Raw genomic sequence first — 16,505 nt, 5'->3', positions numbered from 1 at the left:
GTTATTTCATTGTACTTTTCATTTCATTATAATTATACTTATTTGTTCACATAATTAATTCAATAAAGTATAGTTACCTAGTCTAATATATAAATTTACCATTTTCACAAAGAAAACGACAAATTTTTATTTTCTACCCAAATGAGAAGTGCGAAAAAAATGAGAAAATTGCTAATTCAGTGTACTTTTCATTTTATTATAATTATACTTATTTGTTCAAAAGAGTTGTTAAAAGAAGTATAGTTACCTAATATAATATATCAATTTACCATTTTCACAAAGAAAGTTACAAATTTTTATTTTCTATTTAAATGAGAACTGCGAAAAAACTGTTCAAAATCTAAACAAATCATACCCATTTTTTCGCAGTTCTCATTTGAATAGAAAATAAAAATTTGTAACTTTCTTTGTGAAAATGGTAAATTGATATATTATATTAGGTAACGATACTTCTTTTAACAACTTTTCTGAACAAATTATAATTATAATAAAATGAAAAGTACACTGAATTAGCAATTTTCTCATTTTTTTCGCACTTCTCATTTGGGTAGAAAATAAAAATTTGTCGTTTTCTTTGTGAAAATGGTAAATTTATATATTAGACTAGGTAACTATACTTTATTGAACTAATTATGTGAACAAATAAGTATAATTACAATGAAATGAAAAGTACAATGAAATAACAATTTTCTCAAGGTTACGAAAAATTTAAGCATTCGAGTATATCTGAGGCACGGACGTTGAGCGCCTAGGTGGGAGAAAGTGAGAGAAGGGGTAAAATTTCAGAATTTTACCCTTTCCAAGATGTGACCGTCCAATGGCTCAACATTCTTCTCCCACCTAGGCGCTCAACGTCCGTGCCTCAGATATACTCAAATGGTTTTTTTTTCGAAACCTTGAATGTAAATAATATCTAAAACTAGTTTAAGTCAACAAGCTAAGCAGGTTTTCAAAAATTTTCCTGTTTCATTCATTTAAAATTTTCCTTAAAAATTTATGTTTAATAAATAAATAAAATAATATTTTTTATATATATGGATAAGTCGCACAGACAGGAGCCATAGGTTAAGTTTCATTATGTTAATGCAAATGTTATAACTTTTGTAAAACTTTAATTGATATCAATAAACAAATTCTAAATTCTAATTCTAATTCAAAATTCGAAACCTAGAAAAAATTTCTAATTCAGTGCACTTTTCATTTCATTATAATTGTACTTATTTTTTCATATAATTAGTTTAATAAAGTATAGTAACCAACTTTAATACATTAATTTACCATTTTCATAAAGAAAACGACAAATTTTTATTTTCTACGCAAATGAGAACTGCGAAAAAATGTGCATGGTTTGTTTACAATTCATGTTTGTTTACATTTCACATGTTGGACTTGCCCTTAAAGTATTCAATGGTTTTCCAACTATTCTCATTAGAAATTACTAGAAAATCATTTCCAAGATGAAGTTCAATAAATTTTGAAATTCTACGCATTGTTTCATCTTGAACATTATTAGTCATGTTGTTGCCAATATTTTCTGTAGTTGTAGTGGAAAACAAATTGTTTCCTATTATCAATTTCTCTATAAGACGTTGAATTCTACTTGTAAATGTGTCATTATTATTAATAATGACACTATCAAAATTTGTTGGGACCTTTACTGATTTTGGACAAATTTTAGTGTATAATTGCTCAATATAAATGTCATCATCAGTTTTTAATACTTCGGCAATTGTTTCCTCAAGAATGTCACTCTTAATAACAGAAATATTTATTACTATCCCTTCACGCTTATCGTCGCATAAAATTTCTAGTTTTCCTTGATGATTTTCTTGATTATGATGATGATGTTGTAGTTGTTGCAAATTATCAATTCTTGTGGTTGAGTATTGTTTTGAATCTAAATTTCTGTTGATTTGAATATAATCGTCGTTGAACGGCAATATTTGCAAGAAAAGTTTATCTCTTGAATTAGTTAGATTGAAAAAAGTCGTATTGTTTGACAATAAAGTTGTAATTGATTCATATTCATCTATTATTTGAGAAATATCATTGTCATCTAAAGTTTTAAATTTCTTGAAATTAATAGGCAATATAACTGATTCTAGACTGTCAATTGTCATTATATATTCTGATAATGATATAAATTTCCGATCACTTATAGCACAAATCACAGCTAATACAGAAATGCAATCACTTTCTGCACCATGATTAAATCCATACTCTGGAATGAGGGTTGGTTTTTTCATAAAGAAAAAATTTGTAATTTTATCTAACTTCATTGACGAAAAATTAATAAACTCTCCATTAATTAAATCCAAAGAATTGTTGCAATGTTTCATCATCAGAAACATATCCAGCGATTGCAATCTGTTTGGTAATTGCATGTGAAATTTATTAAAAATTCTTTTAATCACTGGAATATCAAACTTGTTGATATTATATCTTGCAAAAATGGTTGGCTGTTGACAGCAATTTATAAAATTAATTATTTCAATGCAATTTTCTGAATTAATATTATAGAAATGATTTATAGATTCGTTAGTAATTTTCGAAATACTCGATGCCTTTGGAGATATTTCAATTAGAGGTTTAAAATTAAAAACTAACTTGAGAAAATCAGTTATCTCTTTAATGGTTTGAAAATTTAATGGATATTTATTAAAATTTATTCCCTTGAAGCAATCACGCAACTTGTAGATCGTATCCAATGTTATTTCCATGAGACAAATTTTCGTTATATCTTTGTACTCTAAATTTGTTGTTTCAATGTCAACAATAACAACACTTTTAAAATTTTTCATTGAATAATTTGTTAATACACTATTACTGTTTTGAAAACATTTTATAAACTCAAAAAGTACATCTTGATTATTCATTTCCTTTCGCAAGTTTTTCCCTTCATTCTGCAATGAAATTCCCATTGATGTTGATGCTGATACTGATAACATTGAATGTAGTGCTTGTGTTTCATGTATGGGTCAAATCATGCCTAAAAAATCAAAGTTGTCCCCTAGGTTTTCGATTTCGATGAAACTTTGGGAAAATGTAGTGAAATACATGCTAATGAAAAGTCCACAAGCGATTTTTGAAAATTTTGGAATTTACAGGAGTTTTAAAATTTTTTTTGAAATTTTGAAACATTTGTATCTCAAAGAAAAACAAATCGATTATAATGATTTTTTCAGGGAATACGTATTATTAGATAACAATTTAGAAAAAAAATTTACAAAAAAAAATTTACAAAAAAAATTTTATTTGAAACAAAAAAAATTAAAAATTATTGTTTAAACAAATTTTTCTTTGAGAAGCGTATCTTTAATTTTTTTCTAATTCTGATATTTCGATTCCTTAGGATCTTACGAGTATTTTCATAAAAAAAATCGATGGAGACTTTTAAACTTTCTGAGATATAGAATTTTTTGTCTTTTCGCGCAGCGGCGAACTGCGCTTCCAATGCTAGTCGTTGTATGCAAGCTGCTGTTTAAAACTACTAATAGCCCGTAAATCTTAACAGAATTGAATATTTCCTCTTGGCTAATGATGATCAGTGATAAATATAAGAGAAATCGGGTTGTTTTTATTGCTTAATTATTAATTATTTATATTTTTAAATAAATAACTATCACATATTTATTGAATTCTTTAAAATTTTATTTTTTTGCAAAATATAACAACAAAAACAATTGATAAACTATCCAAATGATTTAAACTTTGTTTTAAGGATAAATCCATTTTATTTACATTAAAAAATAATTGTTATAAACAATTATTTTAAACAAATTTTTTAAAATTTCATATATTTTTTTTAGAAATTTTACTGTTCTTATATAAAAATTTTAATAATTTCCCTAATCTATCAACTTACTGCAAAATTGTTTTTCATGATAAAAAAATTGTTATAAATAATTTTATAAAAAATTAAATTAACTTTTGTTTCTTTTTCAAGTTTACAATATTGTTTTTCAACAATAATTGTTTTAATCCACACTTCAATTCATTAAAACGATTACAAAATTGCAACAATTATTGTTGAGAAACAATATTGTAAACTTGAAAAAGAAACAGAAGTTAATTTAATTTTTTATAAAATTATTTATAACAATTTTTTTATCATGAAAAACAATTTTATAGTAAGTTGACAGATTACGGAAATTATTAAAAATTTTATATAAGAACATTAAAATTTCTAAAAAAAATATATGAAATTTAAAAAAATTTGTTTAAAATAATAATTGATTATAAGAATTATTTTTTAATGTAAATAAAATGGATTTATACTTAAAACAAAGTTTAAATCATTTGGATAGTTTATCAATTGTTTTTGTTGTTATATTTTGTATATAAATAAAATTTTAAAGAATTCAATAAATATGTGTTAGTTGTTTATTTAAAAATATAAATAATTAATAATTTAAGCAATAAAAACGACCCGATTTCTCTTATAATTATCACTGATCATTAGCCAAGAGGAAATATTCAATTCTGTTAAGATTTACGGGCTATTAGTAGTTTTGAACAGCAGCTTGCATACAACGACTAGCATTGGAAGCGCAGTTCGGCGCTGCGCGAAAAGACAAAAAATTCAATATCTCGAAAAGTTTAAGAGTCTCCATCGATTTTTTTTATGAAAATACTCGTGAGATCCTAAGGAATCGAAATATCAGTATTAGAAAGAAATTAAAGATACGCTTATCAAAGAAAAATTTGTTTAAACAATAATTTTTAATTTTTTTTGTTAAAAAAAAAAAAATTTTTTTTGTAAATTTTTTTTCTAAATTGTTAGCTAATAATACGTATTCCCTGAAAAAATCATTAAAATCGATTCGTTTTTCTTTGAGATCCAAATTTTTCAAATACTATGTGTGTTGCTGAATGCGAATTTGTGTTTATCAATATTCAGTTTTCCTCTCCCAACTAAAAAATCCATTTTTAATAATTCCGAGGCACACTTTTTCAAATAAATCAATTTCACTTATTCATTACTGAATGTCAGATCAACAAGTCACGCAATTTGTAATGTGTATAAAGCATGTGATTTTAATAAAAGTTGTATAAAATAATTTTCTTTTTCATCAACACTTAAGCTATTAGTGTCAATTCCTTCTAAATATTGCAATAAATTTAAAATAACATTAAAAACAGAAGAATTCATTCTATTATATTTACCAACTTGGATTATTTTGCTATCAGAGTAGTGTAAATTTGATACATTAATATCACCATTTGTAATTAAATCATCAATCTCGTCACACCATATACGAATGTCATCATTGTCTTCGAAAAGATGTAATTGTCCATTTCCGGATATCAAATTAATGATTGTCCGATCGTATTCAATATCGTGAAAAATATACTGCAACTTTTGTTCATTGACGAATGTGATAATTGCGTCTCGTGCACTCCATATGTTGTTCTTGAAAATGATTTGTTGAATATTTTCAGGATACTTTAAAAGTATATTGATTGGTTTCATGATACGTTGATATAAAAAATCTGTCCACTGACTATTACCAGTATGTTTATTAATTTTGTATCCAACAATAAACAGACGAACACCATTTTTTGATGTTTTATCAATATCAACGTTTTCTTGTTTCTTTAAAACGTCTTTCGACAATAAAAATTGAATAAGCGAACATTTTTGTTTATCAAAACCTGGATCCCCATTAATCCATGTTTCAACATTTGCAACATTTCGAAAACTATATACACTTTCGAATCACGTAATAGAAAATGTATTAATTCTCTAATTATTAATACCAAATGTAGGATTAATGGAAAATCTATTATTAATACCAACGTTATTTAAATTGTCATCGTCGCCGTTATTATGATAATTGGCGTCATTAACATTTTTTTTGTAATGTTCGTTGTTATAATCATTGTCATTGTTATCATGAGAGTTTTGTATGTGAAATATTGTTGATTTCACATATTTCAATTGTTGAATAAACGAATCATTCTTTGCTGACAGAGCTTTCAACGAATAATTGACATTTCCATTCTTGTTTATATTCATAAAAAATTCATCTTCACTTTCTTTTCTTTCATTTTTATACAACAATTTTTCACTTCTTGTTTGATGATTTAAAAAAGTTTTAAATTTTTCGTTACTTTCAGATTTTGCTAAATGTTCATAAAAATCAAAATTGATTGGATTTTGGTGTCTCTCGAAATATATTTCAAATGTGTCCTCTTCGTACAATGAAAAAGATGTGTTGAAAATGTCTTTCGGAATATAACCATAATTATTTGACACATTACAAAAGCTACTAGTGGCAGTATTTACTTGGAGTAAAATTTTGTACATGGTATTATAGCAGCTAAAGTAACTAATACTTTTATCAAATTTAAATTCATTAGGGTCCTTATCCAAATAATTATTTTTTGAAGTTGTGAAGCTTCTCCTAAAATCATCGTCGACATTTGATGAAAAAAATTCAAAATTTCTCAATTTAGAAATTCCACTGTATTTTTGAAATGGTAATTCGGTAGGTAAGTTTGAAAAGCGAAATAATAAAACAGAACCAAATGTAGAAACAAGTTTTTGAGTTATATCATTATGATGTTGTTTCTTTTTTCCTCCTCCTACTTCTTTTTCTGCTTCTTCTTCTTTTTCTTCTTCTTCTTGTTTTTTGTGTCCAACAACTAATCTATTTACATTTGTCAAATCTTCTTTCTATTTATTATTGAAGGACTTTGCGTAATTACCGTCAATCGTCTCAATAGCTATATGAAATTGAACTATAACCAATTTATTATAATCCCCTAAATATTTATAAAAAAAATGTTTTCTGAGTCGCACGTCAGTTCTTATACCGTGCTCTGCAATATAGAAAAAAATGTCATCAACTTCATGTAGACATTTGAAAGTATTCGAATTGTGGTTAAAAATATTGCAATACTGTGTTACGTTTGATGCATAACGCAAGTCTAAATTTTAGAGAATATTCGGAAATATTCTCTTATTTTATGTTTCGAGTCTAGACTTGCGTCCACTAACTCAGGAACGATTCAAATTGATCAATATATGTATATAGGGATTTTCGCGGGGAAATTAAAGGAATAATTACGCGATAAACGCATTAAAATCCTTAGGTAAGGTAATGAAAATTATGATAAATACAAAAATACGATAAGGAAATTGAAGAAATAAGAACACGATTAACGCATTAATATTCTTCGGAATTATTTAGAAATGACAAGAAAAAGATTTAGATGAAAGTTAGACAGCAATTTTTATATAAGACTTACTTTTATTTGAACAAATTGGCACTTGTGGACTCAGAAATCGGTTGAAAAAGTGTTGAATTTTTGGCTTGAATCGTGGGAATTTTTAATACAATTTAAATTTAACACTTGGAAAATTGTAAGAAAAAATGAAAATTAATTGAACTTGAACTTGAAGAAGAATTTGAGGAAGAAGTAGTTTGAATTTTTTTAGAATTTTTGTGACTGACTTCTCAACGGGGTTCGCATTTTTATATCATTGTCCCTACCTATTTTTAGGAATGGAACTATGTTTTAAAATAATGGGTCTCAAAGTGGAGGAAAAAGAGGTTGGGAAATTACAAGGATTGGATCCAAGGAAAGAAAATGGGGAAAAAACTGGTTAGGTCAGTGACGGTATTGGGCCCTTCAGGCCCAGCCTTGAGAGATAAGAAGTTGCGTGGGCGTACTTGAATTAGGGGAGTTTTCAAGTGGAAGGGGCTTAAAGTGTTCACCGTTTTCAAGAGATGGAGCCAAAATTCAGTTTTCCAACTAATTTCTGAGTTTTTCATAATTTTCACATTATTATCATTAAAAATTAATTTAAACATTATGAATATTAATATTATTAGTTAAAAAGTTATTAACAATAATTTTTAACAATAAAATGTTATTAATGATTAAAGTTTTAAAATATAAAGAATTTTGTATACTTAAATTGTTAATTAGTGATTAAAAATTAATTTGAATAATTAAAAATAATTAAAATTTATTTAAAATTGTTTAATTTGTTTATTAATTTAATTTTTATTATAAAAGTATAGAATATTCTTTATATTTAACGAAATTATTCTAAAACGTTTGAAAAGTAATTTAAAATAATTGAATTAAAAATTAATAATAATCATAAATGAGTAATAATAATTCAAATGTTCAAATAATATTTATAAACAATTATACACAATGATTTGTCTGTGAAATAATTAATTTATAATAAAAAACTTGAAATATTTTAAATAATTAAATCTAATTAAAGAAATCAAAATCAATTAAAGTTAATTAACAATAAAATTTAAACATTTAAACAATTATTATTCATTATTTATAATTAAATCACTCATTCTCATACTTTACGCTAAACTAAAAATTTAATATTAATTATATTGATTTTTTTATAATTTTGAATATTTTAATTTGTTTAACAATGCTATGGAATTTTATAAAGTAGTAATAATAATAATTTTAACAAAATTGAAATATAACATAAAAAATATTTTATAACAGCTGAAAACAGTTAGGTCTTGTTGTTTGCAAGAGTGCATCGGTGCTCGGGATATTTAGATAGTTACGCTAGATTATTCAACTATGCTGACTTTATTTACAGGAGATATCAGAATGATATCTTCAAAATACAATTCTTCTCTATTCTATCTTTTTAATTTTCGGAACTGTTGATTTTGAGCTTAAGGTTTTGAGAATTTTAGACGTTTTTCAAATTTACCGGTAAACAAGTTTTTAGAAATAATTGTTTTTTGAAGAGGACGTTCTGATATCTTTTATTTAATTTAAGATTATTTACGCTTGTAGTTTGTTTAGAAATAAACATTCAAAACAGCGACGAAGTGTGAGAAACACTTAAAATTCTAATTTTATCTAAACTAATCTTATTTGAACATTTATATGCTCGAAATATACACGGGACGTTACACCCCGGCCGTAAAATGGTTACTTGAGGATGAAAGACGAAAAGTGACCAAACAAAAAAAAATTGTACAGATATTTTATATTTGCGGATGAAAAGTTTTGAGGTAGGCTTTGGTTTCTTGAAACTCAATTCCCAAAATTAAGTATTTAGGTATTTAAGTTGAAGTATCCTCTTTGTTTTGTAGTTCATTTGAAGGATATAGTTGTTGCGAAGGAGGAGCTTCTGCCGCTGGGACTTCTTTCGTTGCTTGCGAAGTGACTTCTTGTAACGGAACATCTTCAGGTTGGGGTGGTCGAGTACCCAGTTGTAGTAATAAATGAGCTACAGACCCACAGATTGCATCTAATAGATGAATGGACCAACCATAGATGGAATGAAGAGTGTACCCATGGACTAGTGTGTTCACCACAGATTTGAGGAGGTGAAAAATGGTGAAGATTGCAAAAACTTTAGCACTTGCCGTACCGAAAACCATAAATTTGTCCCACATCTTATTCCAAGTGTTGTTTACGAATTTTTCGACAACTTGTTCATTAAATAGATTCAGAACATTGTCATTGGTAGAGATGATTTGATGTCCACTCATACTCATAGCTAAGTTATTTAGAACTGCAGTTTTCTCTACAGGAAACATGATTTTATCGTTGAGTTGATCAATTTCTTTCTCGGTGTAGATTCCACTGGTAGCCAAATCCTCGGGGTTGATGTACTTCCACGTGTTGGGCTTGGAAGGTTGGATCACTGCAGGTGGGATTGTTTCGACGACTTGTGGTAGTATTTTATACCAATGTTCGTTGACGAGGTAGTATGATGGTAAAAGAGAATTACACTGGATTTGGGTTCCTCTGGTTTTCAGAACATGTGTCCTTGGAGAAAGGAAAAATGTTTTGTTGTTGGCGGTTACTTGAAGTTCATTGTAGCAGTTTTCTCCTTGTTGGATTTTTACTTCCATCGGGGTACACTTAATTATGTGGATTGATTCTCCTGAAACCAATGCCATATACCCTGGACCCTTCATAATATCAAACGCGAATTGGTCTGGTGCTTGAGTAGCTAGAGATAACGAATTTTTAATTGTTTGTTGCTCCAAGTAACATTTTTGGCTTACAATATCGACGTACAATTGTTTCATTTGTTTCCTGATGTGTTTTTCGACATAAATAAACTTGGAATTTACATATGCAAATAGGTCTAAATTTGAGATCGCGATTTTTGTGTTTTTAACAAAGCTAGTACCTAGTTGTGTTTCAAAAATGAATAATTTGGGGTGTTCCGTCTTTAAGATTAAATATCCACATATATATTCGCTTGATTTTGTGTTTAAAGCAAATGTAACTTCGCCTTTATTAACAGTATAAATGGTTTGAGGATTATATATATCGTGATCTACCATTTTGTTGGCTCTACCTTCCTACAAAATACTATATTGATCGAATTTATAAGAATGCGGTTGTACAGTATTCCAATATGTATATCCTCCTTCCTGATCTACACATTTTTCTTCTGCTAAACGACAATTAGTTCCGGATTTTAGGACAATTGTATTCGACTCTAGTTTCACGCGAGCTAAGTGTTCTAATAAAGTTATTTTGACTGTTGCTTGCACAACTACCTTTTTCCATGATCCATAGGGATCCGAATAACCTGTTCCCTGACATGAACCATCATTTTCAAGACTTCCAGCTATTGTTATTGGATGGGTAATAGTTTCGTTAATTCGAAGTCCGCTGACTACATGGCTGTTTGGTAATTTTGGAATTCCGGTTATGTGTGCACTCGCGCATTCAACCTTATTTGTTTCCATTATGTATTCATTCACACCGTTATGCACTACAGATACGTGGGAAAACATTCCACAACGATATATCGTTCGTCGTACTTCAACTTTATACTGCCTTACCATTACTTCAGAATACTCACTAATCTGAAGTAGTTGTATGTATGGATACGTTACGTTTAAGTTGATGTTGGGGACATCACATTGACCTACTTCAAGTAACGAAATTGTCGTTACATTAAGTTCTCCTGATCCACAATTGTATCCAATCATTCCCACTGAGAAGGAAGGAATGAGGAAAAGAAAACTCAAAAGTAGAACAATCATTCTGTAACAAAACCTTTTGTTTTCTTATTAATAATAGGTTTATTTAATCACTATCAACATGATTGTGTATTTTATTTAATGGGGTTTTAGCTTCTTTGTTAATGTGAGATATTCGTAATCGATTCGTATGTACCACTTTGTGGTTCTTTTCGATCTGAATTTTTACATTTGTTTTGCTCAAAATTTCGATTATTTTATAAGGTCCCGCATAATGGTTACCAAATTTACCGGGTTTGGGACCACTCAAGAGAAAAACGTAATCCCCTAATTTGAAATTAACAGGATTAATGTTTCTGTCATAGTATTCCTTGGACTTTTCTTTGGACTGAACTTGGTTGTCATAAACAAGTTTTTGAATGCCGTTTAGTCGGGTTACTAACTCTGTTATGTACCCTTTAAATGTTGGGACTAAATCACCTTCTTGTAAAGGATCGGACGAGGAAAGTCTAGCTAATCGACCAAAAACGATTTCATATGGGGTATGTTTTGTGCTTTCGTGCACACTTGTGTTGTAACTAAGCATGGCTATATCGAGCCATTGGTCCCATTCGTTATCAGCATCTGTATACTGTTTAAGAAATTCGCCTAAGGAATGATGGGATCGTTCTAAAGAACCGTTAGATTGGGGATGAAATGCTGTTGTTCTTAATTTTTTTATTCTAAATCTTTTCGCTACTCTAGTCATTAATTCACTTAAGAAGTTTCTGCCTTGGTCTGTTAAAACAGTTTTTGGTGCACCAAAGACACAGATAAATTTCTTAATGAAAGCATCAGCAATAGTGCTGGATAATGTATTAGAGAGTGGTACAGCTAAACAAAATTTGGAAAACAAATCTTGAATTGTAAGGATGTATTCGTTACCTTTAGAAGTGATTTTAAGAGGACCCACAATATCCATAGCGATTTTATCTAAAGCGATGCCTGGTGTGTCCGTTATCACCATAGGTTGCTTAGTTTTTAATCGGACCAATTTTTTTAATTGGCAATCTAAACACTGTTGGATTCTTCTAGTAACATCATCTTTTAATTTTTCCCAATAATAGTTTTGTTTAATACGATTATAAGTTTTCGATACTCCCTTATGTCCTCCGATAGGACAATTATGGTTTTCATAGAAAATTTCGTCTCTTTTTGGAATAGGTACGTATTTTAATTTTCCCGTACAGATTAAAACTGAGATTTTAGAATTTTTAAATACTAAATTTATTAATTTTAAAATTTCTCTCCATTCTAAATTTTCAACATTTCTACTTTTAGCAATTGAAATTTCCGATTGGTTTAATTCAATAAGTCGATTTTTCACATTTTTAAATAACTTATGAATTCTTTTCTGAGTTTCGCTAATTGAAATGGGGTCTTTTTCTTTTAAACATAAGGAAAATAGAAATCGATTATTTTTTCGTTTAATCTCGTTTACACGACCTACAACTAATGTTTGACGTGCACAAATTTTATTATTTTCACTTAATTTTAAGGCACCTTCATCACATGGTGTACCCTCATTATTTACAAAATACATAATATTACCTAATCGATGTTGAATAGTTTCATGAATTTCTGTAATATTAGTTATTAAACGGTTTGGGAATTTTCCATTTGTTAGCAACTCCTCATTACTTGTTGAATCTGTAGATTCACTATCACTCTCATGCCTTAACCATCTTCTTTTTCTAGCTTTGATTGGGAGAGGTCTTAAAGGGTTTGTTCCAGCTACTTCTTCTTTTTCCGATTCGGATTCGCTTTCTTCGTAAGCAGGTTTTTGTTTATTTAAATTTCGCTTAGGATAACGTTTTACAGAAGGATTATTTATTAATGATTCATTTATTTCTTGCGCTTTTTCTTCACATGGTGTTTTTGATTAATTCTTGTTATTATTAGGTATTTGTTTTTGAGGTACATTTTTTTGGTTTGAAATGTCATTATCGTTTTTTGGGGTAGAATTTTCCAAGAGCTTTTGTTGTGCTCTAGTTACAATATTTATATTTGTAGGTTCTAAGGGATTTCTTGATAAAGCATCTGCATTCGTATTTATTTTTCCAGGTCTGTAAAAGACAGTGTAATTATACTCTGATAATTTAAAACGCCATTTTTGAACACGAGTATTTAAATCTGCTGATTTGAACCAAATTAGAGGTTGATGATCAGTGTATATGTTAATTTGTCGGCCATATACATACGATCGGAAAGCTTCTGTACTATCTACAATGGCTAATGCTTCTTTTTCATAAACTTCATAGTTCAACTCGGGCCCTCGTAATACGCGAGAAAAATAAGCAATAGGCTTGTCTTTGCCGATTTCTCCTTGAGATAGAATACCTCCGATTGCGTAACCTGATGCATCTGTTGTGATGTTATAAGATTTATTTAATTCCGGAAATTGAAGTAAAGGAGCATTACACAAAAGATCTTTTAAAGTTTCAAATGAAAGATTAGTTTTTTCATCCCAAACAAATTCTGAATCTTTTTGTAGTAATTTTGTTAAAGGTTTCGCGATTTGTGCAAAATTTTTAATAAACCGTCTATAATATCCTGCAAGACCTAAGAATTCTCGAATTTTTTTAACATTTTTAGGGATTGGAAATTGTTTAACAGCTTCAATTTTCTTTGAATCAGGACTAAGACCATCTTTGCTTAACTTATGTCCTAGATAATTAACTTCTGTTCTTAAAAATTCGCACTTATCTGTTTGTATTTTCAATCCGGCTGTCACAAGTCTTTCCATTAACTCGTGAAATTTCTGATCGTGTTCTTCTAAACTACACTGGAGACTCCATCCACTGGACGGCTCGAGTCTTAGTCCAGTCGATGGAGTTCGTACTTGACGCAACCTCTACGCCGAAAACTGTAAATATTCAGGGCTGTACTACCAATAAAAAAGATGGGGTCTTTCACTGATACCGTAAAATATTAATAAATTTTATTTATTAATAAATATTTTTTATTCCATTAATAAATATTTTAGTTTCTGATGAGAACAGCAGTGCTGTTGAAACGTCAAAAATAATTTTTTTATTTTATTGACCATTTTGACTTTGGACTTGTCAATGATACACTTTAAACAGACGCTACTGAATATTATTTTCTAAGTTTAGTCACGCCCACTTTTCCCCCTCCGACGTTTTACCGCGCCGCGCCACCAACGTGTCCAATGGATGTAGTCACATTGGATGGAGTCTCCAGTGGATTTGCATAAATTACAATGTCATCTAAATATACAAATAATTTTACTCCTTGAAGTCCATCAAGTATGGTATCCATAAGTCGTTGAAAAGTTGCTGGCGCTGTTTTAAGTCCAAAAGGCATCCTTGTAAATTCATAGTGTCCAAATTGTGTGATGAAAGCGGTTTTATGAGAATCCCGTGGATCTAACTTGATTTGAAGAAATCCTTTGGCTAAATCGATTATTGTATAGTATTTAGCGCCCCCTACATGGTCAAAAATCTCAGTAATATTGGGGAGGGGATAGCTATCACTAATGGTTTTTTCATTGAGCCATCTGAAATCTAGAACGACTCTCCATTTTATTACACCTTGAGAATCCGGTTTTTTTGGTACTATCCATAATGGAATATTATATGAAGAATTGGAAGGTTTAATAATCTTTAATTTTAACAATTCTTTCATTTGTTTTATTATTTCTTCTTTTAAAGCATGAGGAAATTTATATTGTTTTGTATTGACAGGAATATCATCTATAGTTGGAATTCGATGCATAAAGGCATTGGTACCCGGTAAATCATCTCCCGGTAAATAAAACATATGTTTATATTTTTCCACTAAATCCAGAATATGTTGCCGTTCTGTTTGTTTTAAATGGTCGAGACGTAAGAATTCCGCAATATTACATTTCTTTAACTGTTCTAATTCTTCTTGGTCTTCTTGATAATAAGGGTTTGAAGAATCTAAATAAAATTCATTGTTTTCTACCTCTGGATCTAATCCTTTAGTTAAATCATGAGCATTAACGTGAAAAATGTATTTCTCTTCGATATTATTTAAAGATTGAAAGGAATTAAATTCAAATTCAATATCTGTTGGTTGAACAACGTCTATGGCAAAGATTTTAACATCATTGGCTTCGGATAATGGTTGTAGATTGTGATATAAATTATCATTATTTTGTTTTTCATCAATTTGGCGGGTTTTATATTGGAAAGGAAATTCTCGATGATCTATAGTAATTATTGCATTTTTAAAATCGATTATTGCTTTAGCATCCTGACAGAATTGTGCACCAAGAATGGCAGAAGTAGGCATAATTACGTCATTTGAAACGATTTGAAAAGTAGACTTTACTCCAGAAACATATATATCAGTACATCCTAAAGTTGCTATAAGATTATTACCGACTCCTTTGAGTAATTCTTTTTGATTTGTTATTAAAGGATCTCCTGGAATCATCATACGTTCTTTGATTACATTTGGTTCTGAACCCGTGTCAATTAAAAAGTCACTCCTTTTTTGAGTTAGAGGATGATTAATTGTCATAAAAGGCAATCTACCTAAGACATTAATATCTTCAACACTGCAAATATCTCTTGTTTCATTAATGATACTTTCTCTTCTTTTTAACGTTACGCGTAAATTATCTATTTCTAATTTTTGTGTTAAGAAATTGATTTTACATTTGGATGTTAAGAAAAACTGAGTGCCTAAAATTCCATCATATGGAATAGGTGTATTATTTGGAACAATTAAAAATTCAGTAATGTATCCTCCTATTTTTAAATTAACTGATCCTAAAGTTTCAGAAGATTCTCCACCTATACCGAAGATTTTATAGATATTATTTTTATTTATTGAATGAGATTCTGGAATACATTTTTGTTTTAATAGATTAGCTTCTGCCCCTGTGTCTAAGAGTAAACTAATACCTTTTTCTGAATTAATTTTGATATCAATGTACGGGCAAAATTTTCTTTGTGTTTCGTTTACAACGTTAATTCGCACGGTAGGTCTACTGTTTCGGTCACATTCACTGAGCGCATTGGTGTTATTTGAGTCTCCATGATTGCGCTCGGAAGGGGGAGACTCTGGCTATTTCCCTGAAATCTTTGATTGTTAAATAATCTTTTCCTACATTCTTCTAATGTGTGACCTATACCTTTGCAATATCTACAAGTCACTATTTGAGTTGGGTTCATCGATAATTGATTAACAAGACGTCGAGATGTTGCCGCTGTATGACCTATACCATTACAATTTTGACATTGTAGTTGAGATCGCGATACTAACGGATTTTGAAACTTTTGTTGCATATTGTCGGGTTTATAAAATGGATTTTTAAAACATGTTTTAGCATTATGTCCTGGTTTGCTACAAATTTGACAAACTAAAGAATTAGAAAGGGATCTACATATTTTAGCCTCATGTCCCGGTTTACCACAAATTTGACAAACTAAAGAATTAGAATTAGAAAGAGATCTACATGTTTTAGCCTCATGTCCCGGTTTACCACAAATTTGACAAACTAAAGAATTAGAATTA

The 16,505-nt window shown here is 29.1% G+C and overlaps 1 protein-coding gene across 1 annotated transcript; it reads right to left on the bottom strand.

Annotated features, from left to right (window-relative positions):
• Positions 1–9,068: 9,068 nt before the first annotated feature.
• On the bottom strand, positions 9,069–10,236 carry LOC127289562 (uncharacterized). Its single transcript, XM_051317552.1, has one exon. The coding sequence runs from the start codon at positions 10,044–10,046 to the stop codon at positions 9,069–9,071; it is 978 nt and encodes a 325-aa protein (XP_051173509.1). The 5' UTR covers positions 10,047–10,236.
• Between the last annotated feature and the right edge of the window lie 6,269 nt (positions 10,237–16,505).

The sequence above is a fragment of the Leptopilina boulardi genome, unplaced genomic scaffold (assembly GCF_019393585.1).
Source record: "Leptopilina boulardi isolate dan_hultmark-lab unplaced genomic scaffold, ZJU_Lbou_2.1 LbouV2_47, whole genome shotgun sequence".
NCBI lineage: Eukaryota > Metazoa > Arthropoda > Insecta > Hymenoptera > Figitidae > Leptopilina > Leptopilina boulardi.
The sequence above is the reverse complement of the archived record's forward strand: the minus strand, read 5'-3'. Positions and strand labels throughout refer to the sequence as shown.